This window comes from Aphelocoma coerulescens, chromosome 3 (assembly GCF_041296385.1).
Source record: "Aphelocoma coerulescens isolate FSJ_1873_10779 chromosome 3, UR_Acoe_1.0, whole genome shotgun sequence".
NCBI lineage: Eukaryota > Metazoa > Chordata > Aves > Passeriformes > Corvidae > Aphelocoma > Aphelocoma coerulescens.
In genome coordinates this window covers 66251326-66264186 of record NC_091016.1, presented here as the reverse complement: position 1 = coordinate 66264186, position 12861 = coordinate 66251326, and the positions used below count along the sequence as shown (strand labels likewise).

Sequence of the window (12861 nt, the reverse complement as noted above, 5' to 3'; positions counted from 1 at the left end):
GTCAGAAGTGGTTTATAAGCTTTATAACAGCATTATTCTTGGAATATAGTGCCTTTGGGTAGAAACACCAAAGTATCATAGGATTACAAATAAGTCCGTTAGTTGGCAACAGTGCACACCAAGTATTGATTAATCTTTAAAAAGGGCTCATTTGTGAGTACTTAAAATATATATACTTAAAATACTTATTTGGCTGCATGTAATAAAAAAACAAAGCTGCTTTTATTATTCCTTTTTCTGTGTTACCACTGATATTTTTTGGAATTGCAGTATGGAGAATATTTCTCCTTTGAGCTTTGTGATCAGTGTGTTTATGATGATCTAAATCTTCCATCTTTGTCACTTCTGATGCCTGTGTAAATCCAGAGCTTGCTTTGGTGTCTTCCACAAAATCTTGTCTATGTTCAGATATCTGTGCAAGAAGTTGCGTTTTATTAAAGCTGGGAAGAATATATGGAGTTAGAACCTTTATTACCTAAACCAAAAACAAGGAAACAAAATCTTCATAGTGTATGTAAAGTTTAGAATCTAACTACAGTGAGACTTAGCAAATGTTGTTTTGTTTTTTTTCTTCCTTCTAGGTGTCATTGTGGGGCAATAAGTGTGACCTTTCTTTTTCAGCTGGTCAAGACAGCTCTCAGAAATCTAGTCCCTTGCAATCCCTGGAAAACATGGTACCTTACATCTTAGTGAATGATATGGAAAAAGTTTGGTCACTACTTGTAAATGCCAAAAAAAATAGAACAGAAAGAAGTAATGTTAGAGTTGACATAATCCTGGATAATGCTGGATTTGAACTTGTAAGTGATCTTGTGTTGGCTGATTTCTTGCTATCATCAAAGCTAGCTGATGAAGTCTATTTTCATGGAAAAAGTATTCCATGGTATGTATCAGATACCACAAAGCATGATTTTAACTGGACTATTAAACAACTGGGGTCAGCTAATCATATGTGGATGTCTAGATGTGGGATAAACTGGGAGGGCAATTTGAAAAAGGGAGTTTGGGTTTTCTGTGACCACATGTTTTGGACTTTACCACATGACTTTTCCAGTATGAGTGAAGTTGCTCCTGACTTGTATGCTGAGCTACAGAAGTCAAACTTGCTTCTTTTCAAAGGTGATCTAAACTATAGAAAATTGACAGGAGATAGAAAATGGGAATACAGTGTCCCGTTTCATCAAGCCTTGAATAAGTTTCATCCTGCACCTCTCTGTAGTTTGAGAACACTGAAATCTGACACTCAGGTTGGCCTAAAACCTGGACAAGGTGAGCAAGTTCAGGCTTCTGAACCTGAGTGGATGGTAAGTGGAAAATACGGGGTTGTTCAGTTTGATGCTGGTCTCTAGTTAAATGATTCCTAATATTCTGAAAGAGAGATTTAGTCTGAGTTTAATTTTGGAACTTTCTGAGTTCCATGCTTGGCTTCAGTAAAGATGCTTTTCTGTTTGCACTTTTTCCTCCAAAGTGATTTGTTATTTTTGTCCCACAAAAGACTTTAATGTTGTGCAAAAATTTATAAACTGTCTTTGTACATGTAAATCAATCTGCATTTCAATACCATTTTTTTTTCCTAATGTCCAAGTTCAGAAGACCTTTAGGATGATTATTTAGTTTTCCATAATATTTTTTCCTCATCAGTGGGTATGAGTTTAATGAGTGAAAGTTTAACAGGTGAAAAATTTGCTTCAGAAACAATTTCCCTAATGCCACATTAGCATGAATTTACTTATTTCAGAATAATTTATACTCCACGTCATTTCATGCATTGCATGAAAGTTAGTACTCTAGACAATTCAGAAATTAATTCCAGACAGATTCTTTTGATGTTTTGAGTATAGTTTGCTTTATATTAAGTGATAAGTTATTGGGTGACAGCTTGTAAATATTCATGTAGAATTGAAAATTGAATTTCAATTTTAAAGCACAAGTGAATGTTGCTAGCCAGTTTGCCTGTGGGAGAGAAGTTGTCCCACCTGGTAGGGAGATCAATGGGAGAAAGGACAATCTCATTTTAAGAGTATTGAAGATACTGTTTATTTACGAAGCTCTACCAAGAAGAAGCACACAGAGAAACCTCCCCAAACAAACAAATTAATGAAACCAAGCAGTTACATTAACTGGATTTTAGATTTAATGCAGACTTGATTTGCAGGTGGCCTGTCAGCAGTGTATGTATGAGGTTCAAGCATTGCTACTTCCTTCTGTTGTGATGATTCTCTTTATTTGTCAAATGTATTTGTTTGTGGGTTTTTGGCTGGTTGGTTGTTTTTAAGAGGGATGCCTTAATTTTCAGGGAGGGAATAGAATCCCCAGTTGCACTGAGAAGTACAGGCTAGAGAAGTGTATACCATACAGATTCCTGTTAACTGGAATTAGGTGCCTATTTCTACTCTTCTTCCCTGGTCTCCCAAGCTGCTGCTCGCTATGTTCATACGATAAAGATTTATACAGTGGATAAATATGTTCCAAATGCTGATGACTTTGATTATTTGTGTTTATTTTCTTCTCAAATCTGAGTGTTTTAAGGTTTCAAGGTCAAGTATTCAAAAACAAAGATGCTAGGAATTTCATGAGGCAATTGTAGGTAGAGTTCTAATTTTGAGACCTGGGTTTACTCTATTTACTCATCTCCTGTGTATCTTTGGCTTAGTACTCCTACAGAGTGAATTCATCCTCATCCTTAGGCACCTGATTGAACTGCAGAAATTAGAAATCCAGTCAAGAAAGCTGAAGGCAGACTGCTGAAGGTTTCTCTGACTGGAGAGCACTCAGCAGCACTCTGGCTTTAGTGCTTTGATCAAATATGTAAATGACACGATGACTCTGTGCACTGGAGCCTCAGTGTCTCATCTTTGAAAATGCTGTTATCTTGTTTCAAATGCATTTTGAAGCAACAACTTTGGGTCAAGAACGAGAGATGGAAATTATGAAATATGTGGAATGAGACCACACCTTGCTCAGAGAGCAAGGACGAAATCTGCTTTGCCTGTGCTCAGATTGTTTGTAAGGTGCAGACTTAATTTGCTGGAGAGGTTTAAAAGCATGTAATGGACAAGAAGAGAAAGTCACTGCTTAGGCCACCCTTGATGCATAGATTTGCGTCTTACACAGTCCTCACACATGCTGAGACACTTGGTTTCGTTTTTTACTGGTTGTTTACGTGTCCCTGTGCCCAGGTTGCTTTTGGGCTGTTACTTCTGGGAGCTCACAATGCAGATCAGTGAAAATTAGTAGTATGAAGTTATGATAAATACAATCCTACAAAATACAAAATCAATTAGGAGATGCAGTAGCATTTGCTCAGTGTTACTGAATTATGAAGAGTACTACAATACATGGAATTCTTAGCTTAGCATGTGAATGCTAATGTAAGACATGATGTCATGCTGAAAAAAAATAGTTCTATTCTCCAGTTGATTAAAAGTGCACTTTTCATCTTTTGCCCCTCACAAAAAGAAGTTTATATGGTAATACACAGTGTGACTACATGTCTGTGTAAGGAATGCACAGCCATAACTTCCAAATACTTGACTTCTATAGCTGTAACTGCGAAGTGCTATCTCTAGGCAGAATTGAACATGCAGCATAATTTTATGTTGGTTGGCTATATTTTTGTAAAATTTTGATTGATTGTATGAAAAAAAGAAAAAACAACTTCAATGTTACTGTAATGCCAGTGTTACTGTAATGCCAGTGTTACAGTCTCCCATGACACAAAAAAGTTGTGAGGACATACTCCAGTGAGGCGCTGTGCTCTGCTGATGGGTTTGTTACAGTTTACTTAAAAATAGGAAACGTTTTTGTAGCTATTCAGTGTTAATTCCTTTTGTAATACAGCTTCATGAAGTACCAGCATGAGCCTATTGCATTTAGGTGGCATTTACAATTAAAAACATAACATAAAGCATGTGTTAGAACAATAGCATGTGCTGTAATACAGCATTTTTTTAACGTGAGTATTCAAGCAAGTTCCTTCTATACATCTGTGTTACAACTGATTGCCCAAAATGCTTCTACAGTATAACTCAGGAGTTACTGATTTGTATATCCAAATCTTTGAGATTTTCATTTCATATGCCGTTTGAATATTTATGGCAAAAACCAAAGGCATTTTCAGTAATTCTGAGGACCACAACAAAAAATGTTTTTCACTTTCTATTGTTGTCTTCTACCTTTTGAACAGCTATATTTGTAAGCCAATTTTTGATGGTGATGACTTCCATTGTTGATGAAATAGGAGGAAAGTAATGTCACAGTGAATATCAGTACACACATCTGTCTGAATACTTGATAAGTTATGTACGATATCTACAATAATTTCTTATGTATATACGGTTTCTTAAGATAAATTGATGTGGAAAATAAGTTGATTGACTGACTAGAAGCTTGTAAGAATATTGAAATAAATTATATAATTTTGTGCAAGTCAGACACAGTTATACTATTTCAGTGGCTGGGGAAGCCAACTTAAAATAATTCAGCTCTTAGTTTTTGGATTTTTTTTCTTTGAAACAGATTTTATGCATAAACCTGTAAAGCATATTTATTCAATGAGGTTTTGAAAGATACAGATGCATGAGATAGGTATCATAAAATGTTCTTCTGTAACAAGACAGAGGAATAATAAGGAATTTTATGACTTTTACGCTACTTATATTCCTGTTAAAATTTCAAAACCTTAAAAATCATTGAGAATCTCTTAAAATGTATCTCGTAATTACTTACTAAGGTTGGTGCAGTTGATGGTGTCATTTCCAGAATCACTTCTAGAACTGATAGATGCTCCATGTGTTCTCAGCAAAAATGGAAATACTGTGGTATTAACTCTCGCTGTAACTAAAACATTTCCAAAACACTTTGGTTTACACACCTTGCTGATGTCCCATAAACCCTAACTGTTGTTGTTGAAATAGTTTCTTTAAAGTTCATAGTGTATTTGCATTCATGGTTAACTATTTAACAACTTGTTCCATGTGAGCATTTGTCTCCTGTGCTGTCAGACAGCATAGGAAAAAAGCTCACTCTGTTGCATGAAAATTACTCTATGAAATCGTTTTAATCTAAAAAGAAACCCTTAATTGTGTCTAAAATAAAAATTCCAAAATGGAATCTTGTACAGAACTGTTGGGTTTTTTTCACTGAAGTTTGTTTGCTTGCCAGCTTTCTGTTTACCCAAAATTACAGAACAAAAGCTTGTAATTATTTTTATTTAAAGCAAAAATGTAAGTTGAAATTCACCTAACACTTATCTAAGGATTTTAAAATAAAACTGAAAATGTGCTGGTTAAAATGGTCCTTTCATTCTTTTCCATATGTCAGTGGCAGAACACATATGAGGAAAAACATGTCATATAGTGTGGACTGCCTATGTTTTCTTGTTTGCTTCTGGTTTGGGGTTTTTTTCCTAAAAAAGATTTTGAAAACTTCTACACATTTTTGTTCTTGCTGGTGTACTTCTGTTTCTAACAGCCCTGGAAATAAAAAGTCCACTTACATGTATTTTTACATGAATGAAGAATTATTTTATAGATTCACAGATCCACATTCTGTCTCAGCTTTCCAGTTGTGAATTCTGCAGACATGTTGTGAGAAGGGTTTTTATTTACAGTGCTTTTTTGAGATTTAGCTCATCTGGCTTTGTTTCCACTGTGAAAGAAATATAAAATGTCCTCTTACGATAACTTACAGTGAATAAACATATTCAGTATTTGTGTGCTGCTTTTGTTGTATCACTTTCCAGTAAGTGACATAATCATAATCTTTCAAACTCCCTGTGAAGGAAAATTTTCATCCTCGTAGAAGTTTATTTTTCCTGGGATTCTACTTCTTCCAAGTCTAATGAAGTAAAAAATTAAAAGCTGAGGTAAGATATATCAATATATATACTATGGCCTTTTTTATTTGCTTTCTTAATGTTAACTAAGTGATTAGTCTCGCACTACCATGGTAAGGCTGATGCTTTCCAAGTGACTCTAATTGATGAAAGGCCTGATGATGCATTTCATGCAGTTGCATCTGGAATAGGTTTCAATTTTTATCTCCCACTTCCCCAAAAATACCATTAATTGTCATAGATCAGGAAATGCACTGAGTTCTGGTCCTGGATGGTTTATATACACACATAATTGTTAATTTTGTCTAGGATCTGTGTAAAATGCAGAGCAATTCAGGAAAAAGGGTTAGGGTCCAGGAGTGCTCCCTCAAGCTAGCTGAAGGGTCTTTCCACCTACTTTTCCTACTGTCCAGTGACTCTTGTGTTAGAATCTGTGTGGTGGTCCTATTTCTGCTCAATGAGCATGTGTACCCCTGGGCTAAGGTTAGGGAATTAGGAGACAGGTACATTCCTCCAGACAGAGAAGGGCCTGCAACTTGCACTGAGGGCTCAAGTATCTTTATGTGAACAAAAGAACATCCCCGTTTTTCTGTAGTTGGTTGTATCCTTGTTTTCAGGTAATCCTGAATTAGAGCTGCATTTGAATGCCTTTGTCATGTATCAGATGCTCAGCTTTGACTGCATCCATGATGTTAGATTAGCCCTTGTAAGTTTTGCTGCTACTTTGCTGGATTGTGATGGAAACATTAGCAGGAGCTAGTTGCCCAGTGCAAATCGGGGAGTTTTCATGTATCTGTGGAAACCTAAGATCCACATACAGAGAATTTGCAAAATAGCTGCATGAGTTGAGTTTAGACTTTCAAGGACTCTGTATCTGGTTTAACTTCCTCAAACTGAAAACGACCTAATCCAGCAGCAGCAGCAGCAGCTTTCATTTACACTTCTTTCCCAAGCCTGATTAGTTCCCCCATACGCGTATTGCATTTTCACCACCCCGTTTGTCCAGGGGGAAGTCCAGGGTTGTAAAACCAGGTTATTTCCTTCAGAAGATTGCTTACCCCACGACATGTGCCTATCACGGGGACATCATTCTGTGACTTTTGGCTTTGAAATTATTTTTAGACATCCATTCTCATTTAGACACTTGCAGAATATCAGCTGGTACATTTTTGAGTGTACTGGGTACTGGAATTGGGGTTTCATAACACAGATCAATTTTAGCATCTTTTCTGAACCCGAGCATTTTCATGGAAGGGAAAGTTTGTAGTAATTTTATAAATTATTTTTTTGTTTCAAAAATTAGTGTCGCTTTATTAGGTACATACATTCAAGACATTTGCATCGTTCTTTGCTCAGAAAGGCTGAGAACATCCTTTCCATGTATTTTATCAAACACAACAGGAAGAATTCTGATGCATGAAAATGGCTCCTTGAAATTATTTAGAATTAAAAATCCCAAATTTACCCTTCCTAAATTGTTATTTCCTGTCCCTGTTAAGGAAAAAGAAACATGAGATTCTTTTGAGAACTCTACTTTGAAATACTAGCAAACAAGGGTAAAGCATTTGAAAGCGTGAGCAGTGTGTAATAAGGTAGTTATTCTCAGTCAAATGGCTTGAAGTGGGTATTGCACCCCACCAAACTGCCCCGTTCTTTTTTCAGTGTTATGTGACATTTCTACTTTTCTTCATGCTTTTTTAATCTTGTCTCTTTTGTCGTTACTCTTGCTACAGTTAATCAGATCCAAGTCTTTTTTTAAGGGCAAATAACTTCATAGATCTGTGGTAAAATACAGCAGTATACGCTTTCCTTCCCCGTCACCAAGGGTGTAGAAGCAGCTGAAGTGTAACTCCCGAACCAGCCGTGGCACTGCAGGACTAGCGATGGGGAAGTGTGCTCGAGCACATGCTTAGAAAAGTCAGGACAAACTTTCGCAATCATTTAATCCTGCATCTGCACGCCACTCCAGTAGTAGGACAGATTAGGCTGTAGTGGAATGCTGGACAAATCCAGGATGATATTTGCAGTGTATAGTAAAACGTGCCAGATTTATGCCAGGTTTATGCAAGACTGCCAGTACAATTTTAACCTATCAAAAATACTTAATGAAGAATGAGGTTACCCTGGAGCAACAGTTTGCACCATGCAGTGGTAGCAGCTTTGTCCCTTTTCTGCACCCCCATCCGCTCTGTCAGCACTGGATAATTTTGTTCCGGCGGTGCCCTACTGGGTTTCACTCCTCTGCTGCAGCACCAGCATTTGCGTGCAGTTAAGAACAGCATTTTTTGTGATATGTTTTTGTACCCCTGTGCCGTCTTGTGTGGCTGGTAGCTCACCCTTCGCCCGTGAGGATGAACTGGAAGGGTGCCACCAAGGAGCTGTCGGCACCCCGCGCACCCCCCGCGATTGTGTCTTTCCCCTGACGCTCAGGAAGGCGGATGCTGGCGGCTCCTCCACTGCTGCTGCTTGTGCTGCACCGCCCCAGCCCCGTGCAGGGTCTCCATTTCCCCTGACCTGTTCGCAGCGCTCCTTCCTCACATTAAGCGATTTTTGTCCTTTCCTTTATGAGTTTAGTGTCAGATTCCAGCTGAGGGATGGCATCGTATACCTGTGTGCTTTAAGCGATGCAGCATTTTAATTAGGGTGATGATCCACGCCGGCGAACCCCCTGCTTGTGGTGTTCTGTGTGCTCGGCAACAGCAGTGAAACGGCGTCGGGCACACAGGGACAAGGACAAAAAAATTAGTACCATCCCTAGCTTTGCCATTTTCTTCTCTGGAAAATGTGATTACGTCGGCATTCCTGAGAAAGGTCGGGGGCTTTTTGATTTGTGAGTACAGAAATGGTGCACGATGGCACTGTCCCCAGAGGCTGATTAAAGCTCACAGGGTCTTCAGAGAAAATGATATGCAGCCCCTATACACCCGCAGGTCTAACTTTCTTTTATTGCAGCCTTCATTTCCTCTCTTCCCATGTTTTTCCACTTTGTTTGGATGAAAGGTGAGGAAGAGGAGGAGGTGCCCTTTCGGCTGGCGGTAGTTCAGCAGCCATCCAGGAAGCCTGCTTTCTCCGGGCGGCGGGGGTGCTCCTTTGGCAGGTTCTGGGGGGAGAAGGAAAGCCTGCCTGGGTCACAGGAGCCGCTGCTCAAGTGCCCTCTGCTCTGCTCGTCTCTTCTGACTTTTTTTGAGAGAAAATGTGAGCAAATTTTCTCGGGTAATGTTTATTTGAAGTGAAAACAAACAAACAAAACCAACAAACCCTGGCGTTTCTGTGAGCATCCCCTTGTGAAGACTGTTCATTCGCAACCACCGAGCTGTGTCCCCCTCCTTCCCTAGCCGGGGCCTCCGCTTCGTCCCTCCCCCGGGACGCGTTGCCAGGGGCACGGCTGCGGCCATGAGCGGCTCCAGGGCTGGCGGGGGCAGCGGCGCGGCGGAACCGCGGTAACCGAGGGACGGGGCAAGGCAGAAAGGGCCCAGGGGGGTGGTTTGGTTAGGGCTTGGGGGGTTTTTTGGCAGTTGTCGTATTAGGGAATAAAGCCCTGACTTGGGAAAAATGCCCCTTCCTTCCCTTCCCTCGCTCTATCAATAGTTTCTGTCGGTGTTACTGCAGAGGCTGACACAGGCTGGCTGTAACCCCCCTTTGCAAGTCATCTGTGCAATATTCAATTTAATATCGCCTTTAGCACCCCCCCAAAACAAACAAACAAACAAACAAACAAAAAAACCCAACAAAACCCCCAAAACAACAAACAAACAAAACCAAACCAATCAAAAAAACCAAAGCAAACAAAAACCCCAACCCCAAAAGAGAACTTCTCCAGGTGCAGAACTGCACCCGGTGGTGCAATTGAAGCCCCATGAACTTCAGCTGATCATTATAGCTTATCTTTACAAATTCAAGGTCAAAAAGATTTATCTTACTAAGTGCTGCAGAAGGGAGTACTTTCACAGAGCAGGAATTTATAGTTAGAATCTAAGAATTTCTTCTTTGCATCTCTTCCTCCTTTTAAACTGATTTGCTGGCTTTGATGTGATTTTAAGGGAGACACTTGAGGATATTGCTTAGAAGGATCAAACCCTTGTACTAAAGATATAATAGGAACCTTGTAACAGTTTTGTGTTCCAAAAGATAAGCAATTTATTTGTTGTGTGAACAAGTTCATTTTCTCCTGAATAGTTGAGCATCAATTTTGTAATGAAGCTATATTGTTCTGAGGCAAAAAAATTACAAAATTTTGGTAGTTTGTGGTGGCAAAACCAACTGCCATTATATTAAATATAACTGTTATGACCCAATTACAAAGTTTTTGTTAGCGCTGCTTAGTGACAGTGTGGACAGCAACCTGCTCCACATTCTAACCAACCCAAAGTCAAATGGTTTGTGAGTGTTGATTTTGATACTCAAAAACACACTAGAAATTACATGTTTATAAAGTGTGAGTTATAACTGGTAAATCAAACTACAGCAATAATCAGTCTTTAATTGTGTATATACCAACATAATTATTTCTAAAACATTTGCATTTTGTTTACTGCAGTGAAGTGTAGTAGACATTGGAGGAAAATTGCAGCTGTTGACATTGCATGATGGTCTGTTTTTTAAATCTACCATTTAAGTTGTTCTGTTACAGAAGTTATTTAACTCTATTTAGCACTGTTAAAGTAAAATCAGTAGAACAAATTGTTTGTAAAAATCCCTGCATAAACACTTAATTTTTTCTTAGCAATCACCCTTTTTATTGTTTTGGAAATAAGCACAGCAGCTCCTTTTTAATCATTTTGGAAAAGCTGTGAGAGAAAGTGTCAGGGGAGTTCCAAATTCCTTAATTTGTCCATAGAGACAAAGGATGAAGTCAACCAGAAAGCATGTTAAATAATGTTTAGAGTAGATGATGTGTCTCTCTAATTGCCTTGAGATGACTGCTGTCTTTCATCACATTAAATGCATTTATTATATTTAGATGCAAAGTCACCTCATCCTAACAGAAAAACAAAAGATGAAAATGCTTTAACTGCTGCTTGTAGTAGTAGCAGTGGGTAAGACTAAAATTTTGATTGTAATGAAGCTTTCATTTGGGCCCATTAATCAAGCTCGAAATTGGCCTCTTCAGCAGATGAACACCAGGAGTGATTTTTATCTTTTCAGTAATACCTTTCAGTGATTACTTCAAAGGGAGGAAGGTAGAGCTGAGCAGTATCCTTCTGAAAGGAATTTAGAAAATCTCTTTGCTAATTTATTTGAGCTGCTGAGAACACTTGACTTAGTTTTACATGTTTCTGGAACATTACACTAATGCAGAAAAACTCCTTAGGTATATAAAAATAACAAAAAAAAAGGTACTGGAAGCAATGAGTTGTGCCTAGTTACCAGGAGGAATCAGCAAGGGGAAATAGGTGTTTACTGAGTGGAAAGTGATCAAAAGTATTTGAGTGTTTCTGGAACTTTATAATGTGCAAGAGCAAGTGACAGAACTGAAATAGTTGTGAAATATTACTTGCAAATTTTGATTTATGTTAATATATAGTTACCAATGCATTTTAGATCCCTGATAGGCAAATTGGGCAAAGTATTATCTATAAAGAAGACCCAGAATATACATACAAGATGGTTAATTTGTGAACCTTTTTTTTCCCTCCCCCTGAAGGGACTCCAGTGGAGGGGTCAGCCTATTCCAGGTAACTAGGGACAGGACAAGGGGACACAGTCTTAAGCTGCACCAGGGGAGGTTTAATTGGGAATTAGAAGGAATTTTTTTACAGAAAGGGTTGTTAGACATTGGAACAGGCTGCCCAGGGAGGTGGGGGAGTCACCATCCCTGGAGGTGTTTAAGGAAAGACTGGATGTGGCACTTAGTGCCGTGGTCTAGTTGACAAGGGGATGTTCGGTCATAGGCTGGACTCAATGTTCTCAGAAGTCCTTTCAAACCTCATTGATTCAGTAATTCATTTTAGTCTGTTCTCATGTTAGCAGAATCTGAGTCACTGTGGAATAGTGTCTGAACCTTCTCATGCTCGTTGTTGTGTGTAGGTGTTGTGGCTTTTCTGAGGTGATGTGCAGGCTGGCTGGCTGGCTGCTGCTACCAAGAAAAATCTGCAGTAGCCAAGTACAGAAATTTTTCAGCTATCCATTCTTTCCAGTATTTCATGTTGGATGTCATCTTCTTTCTGTTGCAGCAAATAATAATAATAGTAATCAACTCTGCTGCTGCATTGTGTTTTCAGAAGTTAGAACAATTTTAGGCACATATACACTCATGAATATTCATTTGTCTTAAAGAAAAAGATTGCAGATTTGGGATATCTCATTTTGCTTGTTTTCAGAATATGAACAGTTGTGACACTGGGATTTACAGAAATCATTGAACAGCCCACTGAGCCCAACCAGTGTACCAGGTCCTGTATAAACACGTAGGTAAAAAGGGTCCACTGATTACTTTAACATCTGAGGGGGAAAAAAAGATGTATTTCAGTTAAGATAGATCCTGTGTTATTGCTTAGATCTTTTTTTCCTTTTTAAATATATATCAGTGTAGAAGAGATGCAGGACAGAAAGAGAGGTGAAATAAAAACTTGGAGCACCTGAAAAGCAGTGACAAAGGCAATCACTGCACGAAGGCCGACTGTGTAGCTGAACCGGTGAAAGTAACCTGGACAAGCCAACATGAAGGTGCCTGTTTTGGTTAGATGTGTGTTAAATAACTGTGGAGACAATTAAAGCTCATAAGCTACTAGAGAAACTTTCCCATGGTGTTCTGCTTTCATGCCCAACTTTGCTGATGGTAACCTATGATACAGTTTAGTAAAGCATATCTGTGAAAAAAGAATGTCACGTGCCATCATATTACAAATCTATTAAATTTTCAACCTTTCTTCCCTCTTCCCCCCATTTGTTCTGTAGAAGCAAAGGAAGAATGAAGTCAACAAAGGTTCGTGAGTCATTGTGTTGGGTATGTCAACCCCAATGTGTTTAGGTAATTTGAGAATGGGAAGAAGAAATCTCTGCCCTGAGTACGGTCTACGGCAATG

General features: G+C 38.7%; 1 protein-coding gene across 1 annotated transcript in view; it reads left to right on the top strand.

Annotated features, from left to right (window-relative positions):
• The window catches only part of LOC138108256 (coiled-coil domain-containing protein 170-like), a 50062-nt gene that overhangs the window by 4366 nt on the left and 32835 nt on the right, over positions 1-12861 (top strand). Inside the window, exon 5 of the mRNA XM_069010661.1 lies at positions 582-1304. Within this exon, the coding sequence (XP_068866762.1) occupies positions 582-1304 (723 nt within the window). The remainder of the gene's footprint in view (positions 1-581; positions 1305-12861) is intronic.